At 38.2% G+C, this 26,600-nt stretch overlaps 1 protein-coding gene and 1 long non-coding RNA gene across 2 annotated transcripts; both read left to right on the top strand.

The window, feature by feature from the left end:
• Positions 1–812: 812 nt before the first annotated feature.
• Positions 813–5,845, top strand: LOC146462998 (thyroid peroxidase-like). Its single transcript, XM_085084990.1, has 3 exons — positions 813–1,149; positions 3,122–3,511; positions 3,813–5,845. Exons 1-3 carry the CDS (start codon positions 952–954, stop codon positions 4,359–4,361), a joined length of 1,137 nt encoding a protein of 378 aa, XP_084941116.1. The 5' UTR covers positions 813–951; the 3' UTR covers positions 4,362–5,845.
• A 5,878-nt stretch (positions 5,846–11,723) lies between these two features.
• Positions 11,724–13,889, top strand: LOC146462997 (uncharacterized). Its single transcript, XR_014857013.1, has 2 exons — positions 11,724–12,018; positions 12,933–13,889. It is a non-coding gene; the product is annotated as an uncharacterized LOC146462997 (long non-coding RNA).
• Positions 13,890–26,600: the final 12,711 nt, after the last annotated feature.

The following is a 26,600-nucleotide window of genomic DNA, read 5'->3' as shown; positions in this document are numbered from 1 at the left end:
AAGATAGATCCTCTGTAATACCCACAACAAGCTACTGGCAAGCTGTTTCCACCGCTGAGTTGAGTTAGACAGAACTGACAGTTTGATATTTTGCCAGGAACCATTAACAAGCTAACTTTGTCCGAAATGTGCATGTGCTCGCTGAGCTGTCCTGAGGGATTTTACGTTCCAACAGACAAAACTGAAAATAGGAGAAAACAGGATTTGCATTCTACATCCGTCCTCCATCAGCAAATAGGCAGCGTACCACTGAGCTAATCAGATCCTGGTCATCTAACGGTGTTTTAAAACCAGTTAAATTTGGTTGACGTCTTATAATAATCTCTACAGGGATCTTGCTCCATAAGATAGATCTTCTGTAATATACAGGTTGCCTTTTGCAGCATCGGTTCTTGGTCTAGCGACCATTGTGGACTGCCCTCTATTTGGCGCGATCTTCACCACTGAAACGTGTTACATGTTTGGTCGAGACGACAAAAGAACAAACAGCAGAACAATGTTTCCAGGGCCGTACATAGCGATGGGGGGGGGGGGGGGGGGCAGAGGGGGCAGCTGCCCCCGCCAGGAAAACTCTTTTTCTTTTCTAACATAGTGTTTGAGTCATGATAGTTAAGACATAAAGCATCAGTGTTTTTTTTTTACGTTAAAAGGTCTTAGAGGCAGCTCTCCGCGTAGGGGTGACAACAAAACGTTCAATTAGAAAGCCTGTCTGTATACGGAAGACCCCTGTGAGGGGTGTGCGGAGTTTGCCGCCCCCCCCCCCCCCCGACAAAAAATCCTAGGTACGACCCTGGTTTCCAGCCCTAAAAAAACAATGCAGCTGCAGGTTATCAGGGTCCAGTGAAAATAGAGCTTTTGACAGGTGTAGGTCTACGGCTCTGTTTGGGTTGGAGACTTGTTCAGGGGTTTATCAGTTGAGTACCAAGTTTTGTCTTTCATTTAGGTTTGACAATGATGCACGTTATTGCGATTCGTGGGCACAACCGTATTGCCCGAAAACTTAAAGCTATAAATCAACACTGGAGCGGAGAAACAATATTCCAAGAGACGAGAAAGATCATGGCAGCCATTCATCAGCACATCACATACAATGAATATTTACCAGAAATTTTAGATTATAGATACGTAAGTATACGCTTCCTTCTTTTTGCCGAGACCTAAAAGTATACGCCAGTAATTTTTGATAACTCTTGACACAGTGTGAAAACACTCTAACTCTTCCACAACCCCTCACTGATTATTTGAAGAGAAGTTTCTCATGTAGTGCAGCTCAGTTGTGGGACAGTTTACCCCTATAATTATGCCAAGCAACTTTCTTGAACGATTTTAAGGCTAAATTGAATCCCCACAGTCTTAGCTAAGATTTTAAACACGACCTCCAAGAAAAGCAACATTTATTGTTTTAATTTTTTTCTTTTACTTTTATAATTGTAGTTAGGTAGATAGATAGTTAGTTGATAATGATAATTATGTAGCTGATGGAATTACCGTGTGTTAATAAAGTTATCGTATCGTATCGTATCGTATACCTAGGAAGCCTACTCCGGCACAGACGCTTGTTGTCTATCCCGTCCCAGGGGGGAGGGGGGGGGTGTTGGGAGTTCTTCCTATTGATAATGGACTATACGGGGAGACTGCTCTGAAAGAGGTACCTTTTTCAGGTTCGAGGTATATGAAATGGTAGGAATTTTACGGGTTGAAGTATAGAAAAGAATAGGGAAGAACATTATAAAGAAAACATAGGGGCAAGATAGGAGAAATTGTTCTTTGATATTGGGGATTAAAGGGTTAAGTGGGGACTTGACCTAAATTTGAATGAAATTTGAAGAGTTTTAAGAAGGAATAGAGGAAAGAATGATTTTTGAAACACTTCACTAAATCTTCAATATTTCTTATTTCTCTTAATTTTACCAATCCTTCTAGAAAAACTATCTCCTCCCAAATATACCCAAAAATCACCCAAAAATTCACCCCACGACATAGATTCACGGGATGAGCAGAGAGTTTTGGATCGCTTGAAACGTGAACGAGATACTTCCATTAAACCGACTTTAAACGGCGTGAAAACGGCTTTCAGGTTTACCCCCGCCTTAAAGTAAGAAAAAAAGGCCAGCTAGCATTATGGGAAAGCCAACAGTAGCTCGCAAATTCGGGGAATAAGATCCCCTTCCCTTAAATTTTTTGCGATTTGAGTTTTCAGATAAAAAAAACCCAACAGATCAAACTGTAGTCGATAGCACACACAAATATGCCCTTAGAAAGGTCATAGAACGATCTGCTTTAAAGGGGCAGTGTCACCTATTTTACGCGTAACTATGGATAGTCAAAAAACGTATTTGTTTCAATGGAATCGTCAAAATAATGGTTTAGTTTTGTTAACAATAACCCTACGAGTGCACAGAAACTACTATTAAATATGCTTGGCTGCTGATGGCTAGGATGGAAGTGGATTGCAACTTGAATAAATTGGCAGTTCTCTTGGTGTATTTTAGAGAAGTCGCTAAAGACTGGTTATGGTTTGTTTTTCCTGCGAGGAAAACGTTGATATTTTATTCTCGATGTTGTAAAAGCAATTTCATGTTACAAAAAAGATTCTTTGCGGTCAAATACTTGAGCAGTTTTGACCAAAATACAGCAAAATACACGTGACAGTGCTCCTTTAAAATTGAGTGTTGGAACCTCATGACCAGCAGGACCAGGTGGTGGATTTATATCACCGGCTATCAGGTTGAATGACACTGCCAACATAGATGATTCAGCCAGTGTAAGACATTTCATTGCTTTGTGAGAACCAGAAATCTGAACTGAAAATCTAAAAAATTGAAAACAGCTTCTTATTTTCTATAATCATATTAGTACATTACAGCTGTAGTGCAAGAATCCTATTTGAAGAAAAAAGCAGATTCTCATTACTGTAAAACTGAGGGGTTTTTTTTAAATAAAAAAGAGTGCAAGACATTATGGAAACAGAAAAAAGGCCAATAACCATCTTGTTTTGCAGCTGAGTTTTATTTGCTCTTCTCCAGAATTAAGAACCTATTTTAAGAACACAAGTAGTCTAAAATTGTGTTAACTACCATTTATATACTGAACTTATTTAGACTACTTCCCAAAAATGTAGGTTCTTAGTTGCAGGTTTTTACTGTATTCCTGCCATGGTATGTTCTTTCATTGCGAGACAAATAAACTTGAACTTGTTTTTCAGATTGAAAAATTCGGACTCAAGTTAGAGAACGATGGATTCTACCACGGCTACGACAGCAGCATCGACCCTTCAATAGGCAGTAGTTTCTCAGCTGCAGCTTACAGGTTTGGTCATAGTCAAATACGAGATCTGATGAGTCGATATGGCGAAAGATACACAAAGAAGCACGCTCCTGTCCACACAGACAACTTCTTTGACCCTGCGCCGATTTACGACTTGTCACAAGGAGGAGTGGATGGCCTCATCCGAGGACTTGCAAAAGACCACTCGCAAAAAATTGACGGGTGTGTACAAAACAAAGATACTGTATTTATAGTTTAAAAAGCAGCAATAACCATATTACATACCAATCGTGGAAAGATAGGTGAAAGGGTCTTATCAAAATGTTATCCAAAGTTTTTGCTTCCTCCATCCTTGAAGCTCGCTTCTAAATCAAACGGTGAGATCTGTGCGCATGAGAAACGTGCGGCCAAACCGCAGCGTCATACTGACAGGTACTCTTTAAAATAAGCAAGAACAAACTAGGCGTTCAACTGAAGGAAATAAAGTACGTGGGTTGAGAGAATAAAGAATATCAAATGTGATTTACCGGTAATTTTCTTGTTGTTACAGGAGTTTTGCGAAAGCCGTGCAAGAGAAGCTCATCCGGGGTCCTGGTGATGTCAGTGATCTAGCCGCCATCAACATTCAGCGAGGACGCGAGCGCGGCTTGCCAGGCTATAACATATTCCGCTCTTTCTGTGGCTTACAAAAGGCTACCTCGTTTGATCAATTTAAAGGCGAAATTCCCTCCGCCGACGTTGAGAAAATGGCGCAAATCTACCAGAACCCAGATGATGTAGACTTGTTTGTTGGAGGTCTCCTAGAAAACCACGAGGGCACTGGGGCTCTGGGACCAACCTTTGCTTGTCTAATTGCCGAACAGTTCCAGCGCCTGCGCAGTGGGGATCGTTTTTGGTATGAGAACAACGGCGAGGTTGGATTTACCGCTGACCAGCTCAACGAGTTAAGGAAGGTCTCCCTAGCACGCATGCTATGTGATAATAGCGATAGCATAAAGATAATTTCAAGAAGCGTTTTGTCGGTGAAGTCTGTTCAGGTGGATTGTACCGCTATACCGAGCATGGATCTCAATAAATGGAAGATTAAAAACTAACACTTCTATAAGCACTGGGATGTTACTAGAATGAATACTCCAAAATAATTTAAAGCTTAAGGTTGGAAACCTTCGGATGTTTACACAAGAGAAATCTTATTTCAAACTTAACAGTAAAAGAAGTTAAATCAAAATTGTGTACGCCTCAAACCCGGGTCATTTGCTTCATATCTACTATCCATATCCACTACACCAACGAGGGCCAGTTGAAGAAAATGGTGATTTTTAACTTATTTCAGAGAAAAAGTTAGCCATAACAACAAATGATAGCTATAATCGTTCAAATCCGTGCCTAGGCCTAGTAAATAGTGTAGATCTACGCTAAATCCCCAAAACGAATGATCTCTGACTAATGGAACTCTATTCACTCAGTTCTCTGCCCAGCAAATGGCTTTCTGTTCTCTTCTACGTCAGGGCTACTAAGATTAAGAATACTGCATTATGTAGAAACCATTAAGGTGTCCAGCCTTGGTTTGGAGCATTCATTCTAATAACAACCATAAGCACTGAGCAATGTGATGTGTTACACAAGGTGGTTTTCAGTAGGGCACGTTTTTAAGGGACGGAATAATAAACTAACTCAATAACTTAATCAGAAGCTTAATATTTGTCAGGTCGAAGATAATGAGATAATTACCGAAATAAATGGATGGTTGAACCGGATAACTAAGCTTATTTTTTAGAGAGAAAGGAACAAACACAGTGATGTATGAAACGTAACTTTATATGTTGATGGCCGTAATGGTTAGACATTCATCCTCGCTCCTCAAAACGTTCTTGTAAGCAAAAAGGTCCATAACTCAATTCTCTGTTCATGCAGGTTCCAGTTTGTTAAAAGTATTCCCCACAACGGCGGGGAGACTGGTACGAGTGAGGGATTATGGGATCGTTTAGGTAGGCGGATGGAAATTGCACTGATGAATAAGTACATTTCTTAGCAGTCGGTTGTAGGGGAAATTTACTCCTTTAGGAACTTTTTAACAAGTGCTGCATTGTTACTCAGAAAATGCCGATTAACTCGCAGTTTTTGGAATAGAGAATTGCGTTAGGGTAAAAAATTTCGTAAAAGCTCGCCCAGAATCCCTATCATTCTCGCGACATTTACTTACAGTAAATCAAATATCTTAGGTCTGTCATATTGCCCATTATTATTCAAATACGCATAGGTCATTGGTTGACATAAACGCAGGTTGTCCTCCGCAGGGAGGCTCATTGAGTTACTCAGGGCAGATCATAGAAACAATGAACCCAGAGGGCTATTGTGTTCGCTTTTGTTTGAGCTATTTGCCCCTTCTAATGCGAATTTACTGCTTTATAAACTACACAACTGTCGGGCAAAAAAGAAATGTGAGAGTTTGCTATTGAATCTTACAGAAAGAAAACAACTTGCGTGCCCTTAATCTACTCGCCGCGCATGAGCAAAATATGAGCAAATACTATTGTCCGCAAAACTGTTGTACTAAATGTGTGCTAACAGTGTCCCGTTGCACAAGTTATAATAATAATAATAATAATAATAATAATAATAATAATAATAATAATAATAATAGATAAATAAACATTCAGTGAGCATCGGTATGTTCTATTTTGGCCCTTGTAAAAATTTCGATGTGATCTCGCCATGATCGCCGTTATCTCTGTGAGATTTTTAGAGGGCATCGAGATCTCGGCGAAATTAGAATCTCGGCCGCCAAAGACGCAGCGAAATCCGTGTTGTCCGCTGTAAGGCAATCCGGACTCCAGAATCCAGGAAATATTTTGTTCTGGAATCCGGAATCCAACCAAATGGAATCCAGATTTGCGGAAAATCTCCATTAAAAAGATAAGAAATGACATCAAAGAATACTACCTTACAGCCGATTAAAATATTTCGACATCTAGCTAATCGTTACTCGTGTCTGGGGCGGGAATTACAACAGGTTTGTAAAAAAGATGATTCTTGCACGTTGATTGTTCATAAATCATAATGTTCCTTGGCGTGACGGCACACTTTACCTTTTTCAACGAAGGCGTTGTTCGATTGGTCCCTTTTCTTTTCCCTTTCGATTTATTGCGTGGCTGATCAAAAACGGCTCCATCTCTCAAGCCTTTGTTTTGGTCAAGAATTTCGCCCATTAATTGAACAATCACATCATCAGAAGAATGTTTTATTCCAGCCGCCAAGCTGTTGCCCTCGTTCCGGCTTAGATTCGCCGCTCTTATCAGCACAGTTTTCCGGAATAATTCTCCGTTTATAACCATGCGAAGCCATGTTTATAGTTGACGGGAATGTAACAGTAATCTGATCGCCCTAAACTTGAGCATTTACAAAAAGGTTTACCCTCCTAGAAAGGTAACCCTAGCAAGCCGATTGGGTTACCCTAGGCCTCCTCCTTGGGTGATCCAACCAACGAAAACGAGGAGGGATGGGGGAGAGAAAAGAGCCCCCCTCGTTTTCGTCCCCTCGCCCTCTCTTCGCGCGTCTCTCTAGGAGCCTGGAACAGGCTACACATGTAAACGAAACCGGGAAAAAACAATAGGAGGATTAAAGACGCTACGTCTATGTTCAATCTTTTATCCAAGCGACACAAGCGTCTGGAAGATATGATTCAATAACACAACCTGACTGGTTAAAAACTTTGTGGTGTGCTAATAAATTTAAATCTCCCTTATACTATAATTTACATTTTGATGTATGTAGTAAAGAAGCCTCGACTGTGTTCTGTTGTAAAGCACGCGGGAAGCGGCTAGAGCACGAAAGAAGTGTAGGAGCAAACACGAGACGTAGTCGAATGTTTCTACCTACTTCTTGAGTACTCTAGCCGCTTCTCAAGTGCATTAAAACAGAACAGAGCACAGTCGAGGCTTCTTTATTTGTTTTATGATAAAGAATCATTTTATTTCCCCACGTATTCACTCTCATTTTCAAAACAAACTTCATTTTCCAAAGGGACAAGTCGCGTCAGCGTGCATCTGTACTCTGATAAAGCATGCTAAAATAAGCCAATCACAATCGTTGTTTGAATGGCTCGAATAATTTGATTGGTTGAACAAGGCGAAAGCTGTCAAACATGTCAAAGCGAAGCATCAAAGTTAACAAACTTTGCATAGTTCGAATGTAACGCCAGCACTTCTTCATAGGATACTCTTATTAGGGTACTACTAACAAAGGCTTTAATACCGTATTTTCTCGATTAAACACCGGCTTCGTATAAACGCCGGGTCAAAACTGCCGATCTTTAAATAAACGCAGGGTGCGTTTAATCGGGGCCCCGGCGTTTGATCGGAGTCCCGGCGTTTATTAGGGGGCGAGGTCACAAGGACCGGTTACAAGTAAATAGTAACCTCTTGAACGGCACTGTTACGACATACCAAGTACGGTATGCCGTTTTGGTATTTTAATAAACGTTCAAAGGAAAAATACCGGCGTAACATAACTGGATAGTTGCTGCACAGCGAAATAAAATATAGTAATGTATCTGTGTTCGTGTTGTATTATTGACGCACTTTCTTTCTCGTGTTGTAGTGCTCACTGTCGTTTGAATCGCGAGGATCCCTCCAACGTTTGTTTATAAGTTGTTTCAGTCTTTTCATGAGTTGTCTTTTCTGGGAGGAAATTGTGCATTGCACAGTGATAGGGACTTCAAGGCCATCTTGTTTCAAATTGCTTGCTCGATAGTTTTTCTGTATCACTTTAGCTGAAATATTCCTTCCATGTTTGACGAAGAAGCGAAGAGTCGATGACAATTCGATAGCTATATGCCCGACATTTATCCTTTCGTTACCAGGTCCATGCTCACGATAAACAGCCATTGCACATGGGCCGCACTTGCTCGGGTAATCCAGGGAAAAATCGTCCAGAACTGACAAACTGCCCCTGGTTTCCGAGGATCGGTAATAATAAATCAACTCTTGAAAAGTGCAGGGATCACTTGTACAAACAGCAGCAAAGTGTAGCCGGATCTTTGTGTAGATCAGGATCAGCAATGTTGAATAAAACGTAAAATCACATCTCAACTTTTCATTTATATCGTCTTTAAATATTGTAACCGTTTATTTCCAATTTTTACTCAGCTTTTTGCCGCCCCTGAAGAAGGTTAGTATTGTCTAACCGAACTATTGGGCAATAAAATTATTTTAGCTGTCTGATCAGCCTTGCATTTAATATTACGTTTAATAATAAATCAACCTGGAAAATGGCTGAAAATCGCATTTTATTAATAAACGCCGAACCCCGATTAAACGCCGGGGGCGTTTAATCAAGAAAATATGGTAAGTCCACTGAGTCTAGTACCCTAATAACAATAATTATTTAGGTTTTTGGCAGGTCCTCCTCACACCACCATTTTTTGGCTGCCTCCAACCCTAATCCAACCCTCACTCAACTCCTAAGCCTAGGCCCATCCATCACAGGTCCATCACAGGATGGAAGAGTAAAATGTTCAGTAGAATCCGGTGGATTTGTGGCTCATGAAAATCTGGACGTTATTAACATGGCAATTCGAAAACAAACTGCTTAAAGCTTGTGGCTAGTATTAAACCAACTGCTGCGCTGTGTTTTGTGAATGAACAACAGTCGAATTTACGGGAGCAAGAGGAGTGCTCGAACTGTTCAGACACGGTTAGGTAAACTGGGGTGCTGTGACTGCTGTGGCCTCCCACTCAATGCTCCGGAGAGGATATCTGAACAAGCTGTTAGTTGACCACTTGAAGGGCGAGCGTTATAATTTCTGAGGCTTGCTTTAGTACAGCGAGCGGAGGTGGCCGTGATGGAACTTACGCGGAAAATGTTAGGATCTTAAAAGCTTATATGTGTGTATTCGCTAGCTAATTGAATTTTCTTTTTCTGTATTTTTTTTGTTTGATTTTTCTACATGAAAATATAGCTAACGAGCGTTTACTGTATCTTTTAACACCGTACAAAAGGTGGCCGAATACAGTTTCCTAGTGTTCAGGTGTTAGAAGACGTTATTGGAAACTATGTTCTTCTGGACGTCCAAAATTGGCAAGGTGTAACTAACTAAGAAGGAGTGTATTTTGGTACGTCTTGTTGAGCTAAAAACTGTTTCCATGGCAACGCAGCGAACTATCAAACGTCCATATTAAATACTAGATTTCCTTTATTTTAAGAAAATGCACTCATTAGTTTTTTTCCATTTAATTTGTATCCAGAAAAACTCACAAAACACTGACACAGTTGCACTACTTTCATGTAATTTTAACAGAGAGATCTCCTGTAAATATTCATTTTGCATTTTAATGTTTTATGAAGATACCCTCTGTTAGATTTAGGTTTCTCTTTGTAGGCGAGTTACGCTTTTAGGGAACTATTTTCATGCCAAATGAAAGAAAAGAAATAGAGTTCAGAAACGAGAAACTTAGTTATTTAAGAACAAAACTTTACTTTATTATCCATTTCACGTGAAATTGAGAGATCGCTTTATCGACCACCGTATTTGCGTACCACAACCCAAGCGCGCGCTTTAAAATATTGTCACCAACTGAAACCGGCGAAAACTGTATTCAGACACTTTAAGCTTATGACATTTTTACATCTTTCGTTCAAAAACTTGAGCTGCCCATTTTATGCTATCTTTGGTGTTTTTCGTCTCTGCCTTCGTTCTGCTTTCGTCAGTTTCGGCGGTTGACATGTTTGCAAATCTCTGTTTGTTTATGTTTCTATTTGGCTCTGTGTTTAATTTATATTGCATGGCTGTTGTATAAATGTTGCGTGCTAGGCTAAAGCTAAGTACACTCGTTGGAACAGCTGCGAGTTTTTTGAACGGCTTCATAAACATTCCTGGAAAAGTGTGTGTCAATAGAGTTCGTAACTATTATGCTTTTGTGAACGTTGGAAATTGTCATACGAAAAAACACCGCATACTAATGAGGAGTGTTTTGTCAGCTGATAAAGCACCGCACACTAATAAGGAGGAGGTTTATCAAGTAAAGTCACTGCACGTGATGTATTATCGACCATTTGACAGGATAAGAAAATTCGTCTTTACAGGTCAGTTTAAGAAACAACTAATGTTGACTATTCCATAAGGTTTATATCTACAACCGAGGTTCTCAGCTGTTCTCAGGGAACGCACTCCCTAATCTTTGATTATTACTAGTTTTATGGTTACAGTGTCTTGTGATCGAAAACTGTTTCTGATTCAGTTTTCCGTCCACCATCGTCGTAAATCGCTCCTTTTTTGGAGAGAGAGATTCTTCCCTAAGACTGATTGAATTCGAGCGCTGCGTGCTAAGTCATTTGTTAATAAAAAACGCCAGAAGAGAAAATAATCTTTATTTAATTAAGGAAAACGGACTTTTCTTTGTCATAAATTGGAATTAAATTTGCCACGTTAACTAGTGATTTAAGGCTGGCGGTTTTAGTATTCCCTCAGGTTAATTCTCCTTTATGCAGCGTTTCTGTTTTGGTTTCAATAGAAAGTAAAAATTTCCATAAAGTAATCTTAAGAAAAAGATAAATATTTTCAGTTAAAAAAGTGTGTGTCAATAGAGTACATAACAATTATGCTTTTGTGAACGACGAGAAAAACGCCGCAAACTGATGAGGGGTGTTTTATCAGTTGATAAAATACCGCATACTAATGAGGAGTGTTCAGTATCAGCTGATAAAATACCGCATAGTAATAAGGAGGAGGTTTGTCGATATAAAGTCACTGAAAGAGATGAAAGAAGTACCTGGCTCAAATACAGAACATAGCATTACGCAAAGGATCTTGATCCAGTAAGGTTACGATAAGAAAATCCGTCTTTACAGGTCAGTATAACAAACAACTAATGTTGACTACGTCATAAACGTAAACAGTGCTATTCCGTAAGGTTTATATCTCCGTGCTTCAATTTACAACCGAGGTTCTCAGCCTATTCTCAGGAAACGCACTCCCAAATCTTTGATTATTACTAGTTTTATGAGTGCGCTCGACACCTTATATTGTAGAAATTCAGCTATGGTGGACCCTTTCCAGAGTCGTTTCAGGGGCCGACTTATTTCGTTTTGTAACAAACAGTAATCAAAGATTATACGAGTGTTTTCGACTCCTCAAATTTTATAAATTCGTCTATGGTGGACCTTTTCTTGCTCGTTTCAACTGGACGTATTTCATGTAATGTTATGGTGCTAAAATTATCATGTTTACGGAACATTTAAAGTTTTTTCTCCAAATTCTGCCGCAGCTAGCCTAGCCTCGTGCACAGAGCCGCCAGCTTACCGAGAAAAAGCCTACATTGACGGCATGCACTGGCTACGTCTAGCCAAGTTTTAATCTCGTACCCCGATCTCAGTCGTCGGTTCGGGAATGTCGAAATGTGAGATCTGGTAAAGTTCGATACAACGCCATTTCTGGTTGGTTACCAAAATTAAGAATGCCTCATTCTAATCTGCTCTGTGATTGGCTCTTTCCTTCTGTGTTTGGTTTTCGCTCAGTTCGGGGAAGAAACAAAAACACGGAAAAGTTTTCGCTCCGATTAAGATTGTCATGCGACGTTTTAATACATACATGCCCTTTGTGTGGGGAGAGAACAGTGAGAAATTGTTTTTTCGGAAGACAACAGCGACTTTAGCCGAAAAGAGTTTGCAGTAACGTTCAAACGGCCTTGCCAAATTACACAAGTTTCCAACACGATGGATGTAAGCTTGCTTACTTTTGGGGATAAAATGGAGGTAGGTCATATATTTTTTTTTTGGTATTTCTTGACAAAAAATGATTTTTTTTAAAATGATTATTTATTTAGTAAACGCAAATTAATTTCCCCAAAATACTTTACCTTGAGTTCCTGAACACGCGCGCCGCATTTGCTAGCATATTTTCAGTTTTTGTCTTCTGCTAAAAGACTATTTTCCTTCTATAAATTGAACTGGACTTTGAGTAAGAGACTTCATAATATAATATTAGTCCTTTCAGACCAGTGTGCTTATTCCTTCAAGATCCATACAACATCTCTCATAGGACTTTGGAGAAATTGATAGAGTGTCCACACAATATTATTATTCATCTGCTGGTGAGATCAATATCCCTCCCACCCCTCAGCTAAGAGAAATGAAAAATGTCCGACTTATGACCGCCAAAATAATAGTAATGAAACCCGTACTACAACAGAGAACACCTTGTCTGAACCGATTAGGGCTCTTTATGTAAGTGTAGTTAGTTTAATTTTATCCCCTTTCTCCCACCTACTGAGTTAAAAAAAATTTGGATCCAAAATATAAAACTAGCCTTCCTCTGAAATAAAAATGGGGACATTGGTTTACATGTCTGCACCACCTAATGTTTTGCAGGTCTATGCTTGTGATAGGCTTTAGAAAAGAAGTAGTTTTAAAAGGAGGACATGCCTCTTTGGATTTGACATCACTTATAGTTTTTAGAATCTTTTTGCCATTGTTCTTTTCTTCAAGATAGGGGAATTTCTCCATTATTTTATCATTAGTATGGAGTCCTTGAAGTACTAAACACACTTCATTTACTACTTCCATTGTTAATCCTTAGCACATTCTCTGATACAAATAGTTATCACTGGCCTCAGTTTCTCCTTTATTTCTTGTTAACTCTGCCTTAATTTCTTCCACCTGATTTCTAGGGAGAAGCAAGTTCCTAAAGTTCCTATCAGTGATGTGAATATCTTCAAGGGCTAAAACAGCTGGACACAGCTCAACACATAATTAAGAGCAATGACAGTCATTTCAGACAACAGATATCACAACAGCTGCATTTCTTACACAAAAGCCAAAACCAAAGTGGTTATAAGCAAAAATTTTCTCCTGCACAGATTTCTGGGGTATTTACACTAATCTGTCATGATGGGTTGCATTTCTTCAATATTTGCACCGATATGATTGTTGTTAAAGTAAAGTTTTGATGTAGCAGGCTTCCCATCTCTTCCACTTTCTTGGAAAAAACTTTCCATGGTTTGCGGAAGACCAAAATGAATAAATTATTATCCTTCCAACACAATGAGAATCAAACCCCATTCCCAAAGATTGTGGCAAATAATATTCATTGTCAGTCTGTAGAGAATGAGACTGAGCCAAAAGTGCATTTTGAGGAATTTGGGGAGTAAGGTAGAACTGGTGATCCCCAAGCTTTCCACCCAAAAAGGCACCCCCAAATCCACACAGTACTAATGATGAGTAAATGATAGGCTGACAGGCTTAATTTTTGACATTGGTGGTGATAAGTTCATCTGCTATGGGCGAAAATATGTAATCAAACTGGTCAACATTACTTTGTGTTAAGATAGGAGGGCCTTTGTAGTACTCCATAAATCTTTCATATTCAAACTTTGTATGATTGCAGTTTGGTTGTTTTTCTGTTGCTGTTGTGTTCATGATAACAATCTTCGCTGTAGGGAATACTGAGGAAAGTGTTCCTCGTTTGCTGTACTCTGAAGTTGTGCCCCCTGAACAAAGATGCAATTAATTAAGAAAAAACTGTAGTCATTCACTGGGATGTTGTTATTCTTTCCATTAGAATAAGACAATATAATTACCAGAAAATGGATAATGAGAAGGCTGAATAAAAAGGGATTCTCAAGTAACTAAGCCCTTTTTGACGCATGGGGTGGTGGAAGGACGAAGCATAAAATAAGCTGCGATAATCACCAACAATATGGCTCTGTATTTATTAGCTTTTAACCTTTAAACCTCAGTGTCAACATACAGTTTCTCCTTACTGGTCTCTACATGTCCATTTTTCATAGTAGCATTATAGGGAGGTTGTTGAAATATCAAGAAATTTCACCACTGGTGATCTCATGACCTCTCCTTGATTGTGTATTGATAAATATTAGGAGAAATTTTGATACTGATCACTACTGGGGCTTAAAGGTTCAAGGTTCACTGTTCTGATATTTTTTGTGTACTTGTGTGAAAAGTCCTTGAACATAATTTTGTGTTGCTGGTCTTAATATTAAGAAAAGTTAGGACCTGACATGGGTGCAAATATCAATACAAGAAAATTTTTTTTGCTCAAGGAATTGGCATCAACAAGGAATTTTCATCCAAGACAGACACTGTTTTCAAAGTTTCTTTTCCCCACCACTTCTCTGCAGTGGGTTTGTGTCTGACAGTTTGATTAAATGTTGTTTCCTGGCTATGGAAGGCCATAGTTAAGGAATACTTAGGAATTCATGGTTACTGAAGATCAGCTTACTTTGAGAGCTGTTGTTTTGCTGCAGAAATGGGTGACAGTTCATTAGAACACACAGACATGCACAGGCAAACAAATAGTGGAAATATTTTTTTTTCTATTTATCTGCCATTTGCTACTTTTATGAGCCCAAAAGACCTTCACACCTTCCTATTATTATTGTTATTATTTTTTTTTTGCTCAAATCAAGGATCCCATCAGCGGTGAGTGTCCAAGCACCAAGATAGCTGCTTTGGACATAAAGAACCTTGTATTATTGTTAGTGTATCATCCTCTATGCATGTACAAATAATGCAATGCTCAGTACAACAATGATTATTTAAGCAGCTCATTGTGCCTTGCAAATCAAATGCAGATAATGACCTTTGTTCTTCATATCAAGAGTCAAATATTATGGGACTTGTGTATTATGTGGTTCTAATTTTCGAGTCTGTGGACTCCTACATGTATGTGTAAAATTATAACCTTTATTAACTTGTCATCAAAGAAGCAGTCGAGGGGGCATGTCCCCTAAACTTAACATAAATTTCAGGTGAAAACTTTTCAAGTGTTATGTGATAAAGGTGAATCAAGAACCACTGAAATGGAAAGCTCATCACTACCAAATAAAACTCTAATGGGAAACTCATAGGGACTTGCTCTGTTTACTCACATGTTGCAAGTAACCAAACATTCTTCAGATCCCAAATCCAGATGTGGTACCTCCATTTCCCAAAAGAAATTCAAACTTCCATTTTTGAGAAAAAAAAAACCCTTTAAAACAGCAAGGGTGTACTCGGTATTTTAATGTTGGACATAATTGGGCGCCTACCATTTACACCGACAGGTCTTTCTGGTTTGCTGGTATATAACCAAGACAGTAGCATGGTGTTAGGGCTAGGATGGTTCATGGTTCATTTATTTCACACTATTTACACAACATTAACATAGAAAGAAAAGTATTACAATAAATGATTACAAGATAAAAATAAATACAGTACAAATTATAAAATGTGTGTGGTGGTCAAAGTAGCAAAGGCTTTCTAGCTGACCACCACCTACTTTTAAGTAAACAAAGAAATGACACGGAGCTTTATTGAGATATTAGAAAATGTAGGAAATGTTTGTAGAGCCTAGGATGTACAAGAGAGATTTACATTTGTGTAAATTAAGGTATGTTCGAGATATACTGAACCGAGCAAGAAATCTAAACAGGACAAGCTTAATAAAAGAAGAACAAAACAATAAATAAATAAACACAAAAAAAAAAAAAGCAAAAAAACAACATACAAACAAACAAACAACAACAACAACAAACAAAAAGAAAGGAAAAGGACAACACATCATCAGCAGCAACAGCAGCGACAACAAAGATCAAAATATAAGCAGACAATTATTATTATTATTATTATTATTATTATTATTATTATTTTTAACTCTATTATTATTATTAGATAGTTACATACTATTATATTTGATCATTAAACAGAACATATATTATTTGATTGACAAGAGATCAGGTGGGCCTTATAAAGTTTCTTAAACCTGTTAAAAGTTTTTTTTTTTTTTTAATGCCATGGGGACAGTTTCCCATATGACAGAAGCAGAGTACTTAAAAGTAAATTTGCCTATGTTAGTTCTTACTTGTGGTCGGTGGAAATTAAGCTTGGCAGAATTTCTGGTGTTATAGGAATGGACAGTTGTTGTAGGTAGGAGGAGGCCCTGTTTAGCTGGTTCATATAAAATTATATTATTACAGTGACCTTGAGTTGTGTCCTTTGGCCTGTAAAAGAAACCTGCCGCATTTACACAATCCATTTGGTTTGGAAATTTAAACCATTAACTTATGGAAGAAGGAGAATTTGTGTGACCAAATCAGCTGAAAGACTACAAAGAGAAGAAATAATTTTTACGTATCACTGGTAGACCACAATTTCTGAAACTTTGCAAATGAAAATATGACATGAACCATTTGACTTTCCAATGCGAAATTTAACACCAAGATGCCAATCAGTAACTCTATTGTGCCTCATCTACAACAACGACCACAAAATTTTTCTGATAAAGCTTCGACAACAAAAACTCTCTGCACTGTCTGTTGCTACCTTTACCTTGGGGTGCACAAAAATTATGTGACATTTCCCTCCCTGTAAATTACAGTATCTTCAATACAGTTACCATCTAAGGCGAAAACTGGTACAGCTTACTCCGGTTGACTTAAGTCTTTTTAATTGATCGTCGATAAGCACGTTGATCTTGAGTGGAGAAAGCACAGTTACGATGGATTTGTTCTTGGAACAGTTTTCATTACAAAGATGGTCTAGATGGTCACAAAGGGTAGGAACTAATCTTAGTAAAAAAGTGATTTACCGCGCTTGTTGATTGCAATCTCTCCTGTTGCCTTTTTCGTTTTGGCTTAAGTTTCAAGTTTTGATGTCCTCTCGACCGAAGAACGTTCCGAAGAGCACCCTCGAAAGCGAAAACCTCACCAGGAATGATCACAGTTACGAGCAGCACGGTGGACAAAGGATGATGGGCAGGCCCGTATTCCGGGCCTCAAATCGAACTTTACCAGATCTCCCCTCCGCCTGACCGTAGGAGATCTGGGTACGAGATTAGCCAAGTTTATCATGCTGTAATTTCCGTAAAAATATAGGACCAAAATGCACAGACAGAAATGCAAACTAAACTTAATTCGAAGAGAGTTATCTTAATTTCTAGTATTATATGGAACAACAGTGTCTTGTGATCGAAAACTGTTTCTGATTCAGTTTTCCATCATCTTCGTAAATCGCTCCTTTTTTGGAGAGATTCTCAGTATGTTCTCTAAGACTTATTGAAGAGAAAATCAAGAGATGAAAGAGAAATTAATCTATATTTAAGGAAAACGGACTTTTCTCTGTCATAAATTGGAGTTAAATTTGCCATATTAACTAGCGATTTGAGGTTGGCGGTTTAAGTATTCTTTCAGGTTAATTCTGCGTCAGTGTTTGTGTTTTGGTTTCAGTAGAAAGTAAAAATTTCCATCAAGTAATACTTGATGGAAATGTTTTAATTTATTTTTTTTATTTTTTTTTTTTTAGAAAAAGATAAATATTTTCAGCCATTTACTTTCCGTGGACAATTTTGCATAGTAGTATATTTAATTAGAAACCTTACCTAAGAGATGATGATTAGACAATTCTGTTAATGGAAAAAGTAAAAAAAAATGGAGGTAAATTGCATGTGAACATCAAAAGCTGTTGTTTGCAATTTTTGGTTCCTTGTTATTGTTAATTCTGCAATTATTGGAGCAAGAATGACCTTCCTCAACAATCGGATGTCGGATCAGTGGTCTTCACAGACCGCTCATCTTTACAGACACACCTTATTTGTTTTGGATAAAAATTGTGCATAAAACGAACCGTAACGATTGAAAGACGTACTTTAACAGCAAAATCCACTATTGAAAAAGGTTAACGGAAAAAAAGTATGCAAAGATAGTGGTTGACACCAGAAACTAAAATTGGAATCCAGCCATTTTTCAATCGGAATCCAGACAGTGGAATCCCGAATCCACTGCGTAGAATCCGGAATCCAAGACTTTCTTGGATTACCTTATACGGGGTATATAGTGGCGAGATTTCGCAGGTCGTCGTAAATTTTTACAGGGGAATAAATTTATAGAAGAAAAGGAGGGGGGTGAATAGGTCTACGGTTCGGCGGATTTCGTAAATATTTAGCCCTGATTCTGGATTCAGAACGAAATTTTAACGGATCTGCGGATCCTATGATCACAGCGGATTGCGGTTTTATCCAGTTTTGGGGCCCGGATTTTGGATTTTGGTTGTTAAGAAGTTCAAGTTTGCTCTTTTTTCTCGTATCTGCGAGATTTTGTCTCAGTACAGACATTGGTTACATAAATATTTCGTTGATAGTCATCCTCAGCGCTAAAACACAATATCACGCAAGGCAACTCCAACAACTGAAGTCGCTTTGAATCTCGCGTATCATCTAACTTGCGGATTCGGATTAAGTTGATTTTTCGAGCGGATCGACGGATTCAGCTATTAATTTTAGCGGATCGGCGGATTTACATACCCCTATTCACCCCCCTCGAAAAGGGTCAGCGAGTGGACTGTTTTGCCATACAAGTTCATAAACAGAAGTGTCTCCAATCATTTGAAGACGAAATTTGAGATCACAGGAGTCAACATAAGGACGAGTGATATAAAACAGAAGTGGATTGATCGGGGATTCAATGAGCTCTGAAAAGAGCTCCCGATCCAGCGCACTTATGTCTTCCTTGTTCATCATCACTCCTCGCTTTGAAAACTCGTCAAGCCGAGCTGATTTATGAAATTTCAAAGTTGACTGGCCACTGATCAATTTAACGACTGAGTGATTTCCTGAATACGCATTGTAATGCTTCGGCAGCCATTTTTATGCATTCGTGTGCTTCGAGCAATGGCTTACTCAGCAAAGACGCGCCATATTTGAACGCACTGGGGAGAGTGCCTAAACTACGGTGGGGAGCGGAGTGTTCAATGTACCTTGACTAGGGCCCCCCTCGGTAGTTGAAGCACTCTCCCCAGGTTGCGCTCGCATTTACACGCGGGATTTCGATACGTACGAGTCTCGAAAATTTAACAGAAAAATAGTGGACTGTGAACAGTCTAGGAGTCTATAGAAAAGCAAAAAATGCTTGAACTTAAAGATGATCCCTATGGAAATTGGAAGTATGGTCAACTGCACCTTACAGAACTACATTATCATTATAATACAGTGTAGTCTTAAGAATGTTCTTCTCACCATTTTATTTAGTTGCACCCATCGCTTTATTATTAATATTATTATCATTATTATTACTATTATTATTATTATTATTATCATTAGTGTTATTATTATTATTAGTATTATTATTAGTATTAGTATTAGTATTAGTATTATCATCATCATTATTATTATTATTATTATTATTATTATTATTATTATTATTATTATTATTATTATTATTAGTATTAGTATTAGTATTAGTATTAGTATTAGTATTAGTATTAGTATTATCATCATTATTATTATTATTATTATTATTATTATTATTTTAGCTATAATTAAAACCTTCAAATATACCTTACAACACTGACAACAAGGGTCTCCCCTGGTGTATCTAAAAAGCCGTAAGCCAAGTGTGCTCTAAAGTTTGGCATGAATATCACTTATGGTTTATGATTATAAACAACATGGCTACAGTTGCCAGAAACCTCTTTTTTCGTGGATGATTGAGCAAATGCAGAACGTGACGCATTTGCATATTTTGTGAGACAGACACAACATGATATCGTTGATATACGTCCATGTTGTGAACGATGCATTGTGTATCAAGTTCTTTTGTTTGGTGTTCATGGCAAAGTTGTTGTTTATTACAAAAACAAGATGATAAAGAACGCTACAAGTCATTGATTGAATTGAATAACTTGTGCATATGAACTCGCCTTCATTCATTCGATGGATCTTTACTACTTAAAATAGGCTGAGTAAGTCAAATGACTTTGTTATTAAATTTTGAGACAATAAGTTCAATGATATCAGGTCAACCCTGATTCCCTAGAAAAAAATTCGGTTTGACCTGACACTCAAGCGTGGAAAGTGCAGTTAGACCGACAGCGCTCGGCGCGGCCATAATTCCTCCCGATCTCTATTCATGCCAGTGTGAACTACTACAAACTGCCTATAACACTCACTTAAATCCGATGGTGGATCAGTTGTATAGAATAACTGAATGCAAAGAACTACTTATTCGTAAAAAACGAAATGTTGTCACTGTATGTAACCACTAAATTAGTAGTTATTTCGGGCGCCTTTGAGCGACAGATCACACCAAACAATATATTGGTTTTGAAACACAATCAATTAATTACCCTGATATTTGATTAACGGGGGATATTGGTGGCGTCACGCACGTGCAGACGCGGAAAAAATTAAATCAGCTATTTGATATTTTTCCGTTTTCAGCACAATAGATGTTAAGTAAAACCTTGGAAATAAGCACGAAAGAATAAAGCAAAATGAACTGCGGGTCTATTTTCAAATTTTCGTGGATTCTTTTTTTTGCGGCTCAGGGTTGGAGCAGGTCGGCCATTTTATTACGAGAGCACTTACGGATTAGTAAGAATTACACGTTTAATTGTTCTTTAAAGCCGCTATCTGAGTGTGCCTCTTTTTTTAGTTGGCTATGCTATTCTGATGAGCCATAACAAGAGCGAAACCGCTGTCCATTTGGCTGCCCAAGGATACACACTTAAAAGACTGTACGCATGAGTGAATGGCCTCTAGTGCATGTACTGTTGGCAGTGCCTTGTCGCTTAACATCAACACGTTTTCATATTGTTTCCAACTTGGTGCAACAAATGCGTTAAATAAAGCAGTGAAAATGAGTCCAAGCCATCACTTGTTCTTACTTTATTTGCGTTCTATTATGTTGCTAAATCATCTTATAGCGAGTAAAAATAAGTAATTAAATTGTTAAATTGTTGATGTAATAAACACTTCTCTGGGTGTGATGATATAGCGGTTCTCGGCGGCGTCGGGAATGTTGAAAGACAAGAAGCTTTCATTGCCATCGTCTTTCTCTTCCCAGGGGTAGATATGTTTAAAAGCGAAACGGTTACGAAATGTTGCATGCGGAGGTAATCCTGCATAAAAAGAAAACTAGTTTCCCATACAGGAAGGAGTAGTACAATGTTCCTAACCGCTTAACGCTACGCTACTAAGGGGTCAATCGGTTCACGTGATCTGCTATATCGGACAAGACTTCCACTGTTTTACAAATTTTAAAAAGATACTGAATGGACTCGTGACTTTGATTAATTGCTTATTGTTTTATATTTCAAACATTCTAGGAATTTTAGATATAAAACGACCATTTTCAATTTCACAGACATGTTTCGGCGGAAAGTTCTGCCTTCTTCAGAGAAAAGGGCAGAAGATACAAATTTGAATATATCTATTTATATTCAAATTTGCATCTTCTGAAACATTTGCCTACTGAATAAGGCAGAAGCTTTTGCCGAAATATGTCTGTGAAATTAAAAATCGTCGTTTTATACCTGAACCTCATTGCATGTGACTTTCCTGCTGTCTTGAGACCTTTTGGTAATATTCTAGGAATTCCAGCACGGTAGAAACGTCACAATTAGTCAGCAACTGAGATTAATACGCCCTCCTACACAATTAAATGACTCTCGCTTTAGCAAGCATTAAAACTGAAGAAAAAAAAATGACAGTGACTCCGGTTTAACTCCAGTGAACATTAAAGATGAGAAGACTTCAGATTGACCAAAGTGGAATATGTCAATAGAAATATTAAAAGAACCAGGCATACAAAACCACACGTGAAAAATTGAGAGCCGATTAATTGGTGGTCAAACGTTTTGTCATATATCCCACACAATCCGTCAGTGATTTTTAAGTGACGTCAGCGTGTGGTGGGCTGCCGGCTGCAGTATTACATAACCTCTAGACGTCAGTTATCGTAAAAAAAATCCCACTCTTTCACACAGATTATCATTTATCACGGCAATTAACAATATAAATCAGGGCCAGATATCGAAGAACCATTGACACGGTTGGAAAGAGAGTCTTGTCGAAGATAGCAGTCTCGTTCAGTCTGAAGATTTTATAGACGTTTGTACGGAGACGAGCAAATTTTGCTCGTGCACGATTCCGGCGATACAAGCCTGCAGAAATTGTTTGAATTTGCGGAACTACATTATCGCTATTTTAAAATATAACTTTCTCAAACTTCATTTGGCCTTTTCACTAATTTCAATAACACTAACAATAGGGCTTCGTTGGAAAACATGTACGTGATTAAAATACAAAAAGTGTTTATTGCAAAGTTCCGTCACGTTAGTGATAAATTTAACCAAAAAATATAATCAAATCGATAAATTACAGTTAAAAATCGCCCTGAGTGGATAATGTAGGAAGCTTCTTTTTGAACTTTGAGGATAAAGGCTCTCTGTTATTATTATTATTATTATTATTATTATTATTATTAGTAGTAGTAGTAGTAGTAGTAGTAGTAGTAGTAGTAGTAGTAGTAGTAGTAGTAGTAGTAGTAGTAGTAGTAGTAGTAGTAGTAGTAGTAGTAGTAGTAGTAGTAGTAGTAGTAGTAGTAGTAGTAGTAGTAGTAGTATCATTATTATTATATTATTACTTCTGAAGTTCGTAATGAAAGTTTTCAACGCTGGTATGATGGTACTTCTCGCTGTCCGACGTCTCTCATGCCTCAATCTCCGACAGAGAACACGTTCCTCAATATACAGACTATCGGAAACACTACCAACTTCTGCAACATCTTGATCTTGGCTTTGATTCCGAGCTGTTCCAAAAATGCTTTCAGCTTTTTCGGCAAAAACGGAAATTATATTTCGATACGTTAAGACCTTCTTCCATGAGAAAATCAAAGAATACATACCGGAAGGTGGGAATTTTTTACAAACTAGTTTTTAAAAATGGTGACATAACCAAAAATAACTGCGAGGATCTTTCTTCTATTTGATAACAACATCAGTCAAAATCACGTTCTACAAGCATTTTCGCCTGCATGGACAGCTCAACAATACGGTATGAAAAAGGCTTTGAAAGTTTGTGTGTACTTTATAAAAATGTATTTTAAAATGAAGAAATAACGGAAAAACGTGTACGCGTAGACGGTGCAGTTGTGTTTCTACGAAAACTCGGTCAGAAAAGAAATGACCAATTCTGAAGAGGAGTAAAAAGGTGTGCAAGGTGTACTCCGATCTTCACCAAAAAAAAAAACCCACAACAACGACAACAAAAAGAGAGAAGGAGCGATTTATTTTGTTTTCTCTCATAAAATGTGGCTTTGTCCTAAATTATAGGCAATCTGCTTAAAATAACGATATGGATCGTTTATACATGAAAAATAAATGCGCTAAAGTTTGCGCCTTCTTCGGACACGCGAAAGGTCGTCATCTCGGAATCTATAATCTCCCTCGCAGCCGTTTTTAGTGTCGTCACGCAACGCTCCTCCCCACTAGTGGTTAGTGAGAAGGAGCGTTGCGTGACGACACTAAAAACACTAAAAACGGCTGCGAGGGAGACTACGGAATCAAGGGCTATCCCGCAATATTATGAATTAAGGGACCGATCGTTTATTACGTCCTAGGGGGGGGGCGGTGGTTTTCTAAAACATCGAGTGTTTGAAAATTTTACCCCCCCAAAATTTTTTTAAACAAAAGTTCTACCCCCCACTACAATGACAGTTTGAAAATTTTACCCCCCCCCCCCCCCCCCCCAATGGTTGGCCTTGTGGTTGAATTGTTGAGAGGTTCCTGGGCACAACGCTTGGTTACATGCGAGTCGCTAGCTCTCTGAATCTGAACTGGCAAGAGAAACAATCAGAAGTTAGGCGAAATTCGAGTAAGGAAATGTACCTTAGAATATCTCTTGAATGTCTTGATAATGACGATGTTTTGTTATTGCTGGAGTCTATTCTTCACTCGTCAAAAGAAGGTACACAGAAGGTCAAAGCAGCTCGGGGTTTGAGAGCAGTACAGGAGCATTCGATGTATGGATGTGGATATATGGATTTTGAAGAAGCCTACCATCTCTATTCGTCTTTTAGTCAATTTTTTTGCCCAGATAAACAAGCCTTCACAGATAAACTGCTTGATGAAATACACGGTTTGCATGTCCATGTCATTACTCAACCTATTACGTGCAAGATCTTTGTCGCTCTGAAGAATAGTAGCGATATGGAGAAGTTTCTAGTCGATTTTACCAACTCTATGATTGATGAGAATGATTGCTAAATACATTTAGTTGGTACCTTTTGTATGTCTTAAAATTTTACCCCCCTCACTTTTCGTACAAGGTAAAAAATTACCCCCCCAAAAAGAGCTCATTTAAAAAAATTAGCCCCCCCTCAAAAAACACCGCCTCCCCCTAGGACGTAATAAACGATCGGTCCCTAATCAGTCTTGCCGTTCTTCTTTTTAATGGCAACTAACATCACTGTCAGTCTACGAAGCAAATTGAGTTCATTGCATGCAAAAGAGTTGGCTTCATCACTGTAATGATCAAAACAATCGAAACACGTACTGACGTATCCACAGTATCTACACTGAACAAATCTGAGAAGGTGCAGACTGTGAAGTTTATTAAGAGATATTTTGAAGTTCATTGAAAGAATGATTTTTAATTGACTTTCAAAATATATTCACGTTTACTTTTGTTGTGTCTTTTTTGTCGCTCGATGATTTTGATTAATTAACTTAACTTCGTTTCAGGGTTCCAAATACAGTAAAATGTTATATTAGACATGATCACTAGCTAGCCGTTCTCACATCTGATCAGATTGAAGTTTCTCTCCTCTACAGCTTTCAGTGCATGCAATCTTTCTTTTTACTATTCCGAGCACACAAATGCATTACGCAAAGTAAAAAAACATTAATTCATCACACTTGCTGCATGAGCATTAAACCTAACGCACTATATCCTTCATTTTGTAATTGACGAGTCATTCTTTATTTGTTATGCAGCTCCCACTCACGTTTCGTAAGCTTCTTAGTCACGTTCGAGCAAGTCTTGACCTGAAACCCTGTAAAACTTCGTTCAAAGAGAAGAGAAGAGAAGAGAAGATAAGATCAGAATGTAAAGCCAACTTATTTTAGTTCGGAATTGGTAGCACCCTTTGTAGCTTAAACTACGCGAATTTTGTCAGAGAATTTTGACAAAATGTCAGAGTATTTTTTCTTTCTTTTTACCTTCAGTTACGCTCCGTCGATAACGCATAAAGCAAAAGTCAGTAACCTTGACAACAAAGAAAACAAATCCGGTCCGCACTTACGCAGGCTTATATTCTAACAAAGAACGCTAAAGTGGGCAATTTCTTTTTGAAAACTGATCGCAGTTCCACGAACTAAATTATCAGTGTTTACTTGTACCTCTGTACATAATTAGTTGTTTTCTTTTGGCTATTTTGCCAGTTGAGTTTTACATTCCTTCAGTAGCTGCCTTGCTCTTCAGAATCCCGACTGATTAAGAGCATAACTACCAAAGCCGTCGGATGCAGCCAATTAATTTTTTAGACCCTGAGGCACTTGGAAGAGGAAAGCGGAAAAAGAGAGAACGAACTAAACATTAACAGACCAACCTCTCTTAAGCCAGAACCACATTTCAGTTTCGAAGGAAAGAGCTCTCTTATAAAGCGGCCAGGCAATCACAACAGGTTTCACCTCCCCCGGTTTGGCTCCGTTTGAAAAATTCTAGCATTGAAGTGCACGTGTTCGGTTAACATTAATTGCTGTAAGGGATTTTTGTTAGAAGCAGAACTGCACTTAAAAATTTCGCTTGAGTGAGGTCAAACCACAATTATAATGAAAGACCCACGAGGTGTCAAATTTGTCGTCAAAGCATGCACCGCACTATTCGCCCTCCAAGCTGAAATAAATAAACGGTTTTCACCAAAGGTGTTGTATTGTGCTTATAGCTAAAGATCGGCCAACGGACTTCGGGGTGCAGTAAAGGTAAAGCTTAATGTTATGCCACTTGAGGAAGTTTACAAACTGTAAAATCGATGACGCTTTTCTGCCCGGAAAACGTGCCTCCCTTTTAAGGGGTTAGCTTTGGAGCGATCCCACGTACCTTAAGTGAAAAACTACTGCATTAATTTCAACGAACATTTATTTGGCAACGGTTTTAACAGATTAAGCTCATTCAGTTTGTTTTTAAGTGCTCAAGGGTAAAATATTTAAAACAATTATGGCTTTTAATTGCGGTATTTCAAGTGTTGTTGAAACAGGAAAAAATTCCGGACAACCAGCGGCGCTTTTATGGAACAAATACAGTGTAGCCGGCTTTGTAATTTTAGCATGACCGTAAAAGCGATACATTCTCGTTAGACGGATGTTCTAAAATTCATTTGACTCAGAGCTCTATTTTTTTTCCCTTCTTCCCGTTACTGAAGTTTATAGGAAGGAAGGGGGTGGAGAATAGACAAAAACATGAGCCCTTTGAATTGCGTCGTCCTATTGATAAGTTAAATCTTTTGCACTGAAAAAATATATATTTAAAATCTTTTGTTCATGGCGTTTGTTTGGTACATAACTAA

The sequence above is a fragment of the Pavona decussata genome, unplaced genomic scaffold, assembly GCF_977016875.1.
Source record: "Pavona decussata unplaced genomic scaffold, jaPavDecu1.1 SCAFFOLD_182, whole genome shotgun sequence".
Taxonomy (NCBI): domain Eukaryota; kingdom Metazoa; phylum Cnidaria; class Anthozoa; order Scleractinia; family Agariciidae; genus Pavona; species Pavona decussata.
The sequence above is the reverse complement of the archived record's forward strand: the minus strand, read 5'-3'. Positions and strand labels throughout refer to the sequence as shown.

Excerpts from the sequence above, each read along its gene's own strand:
- LOC146462998 (XM_085084990.1), top strand. The coding sequence starts at position 952 with ATGATGCACGTTATTGCGATTCGTGGGCACAACCGTATTGCCCGAAAA. Across the intron at positions 1,150-3,121 it reads GTATACGCTTCCTTCTTTTT|GTTCTTAGTTGCAGGTTTTT; the intron begins GCCGAGACCTAA and ends CCAAAAATGTAG. Across the intron at positions 3,512-3,812 it reads GTGTACAAAACAAAGATACT|TACAGGAGTTTTGCGAAAGC; the intron begins GTATTTATAGTT and ends TTTTCTTGTTGT.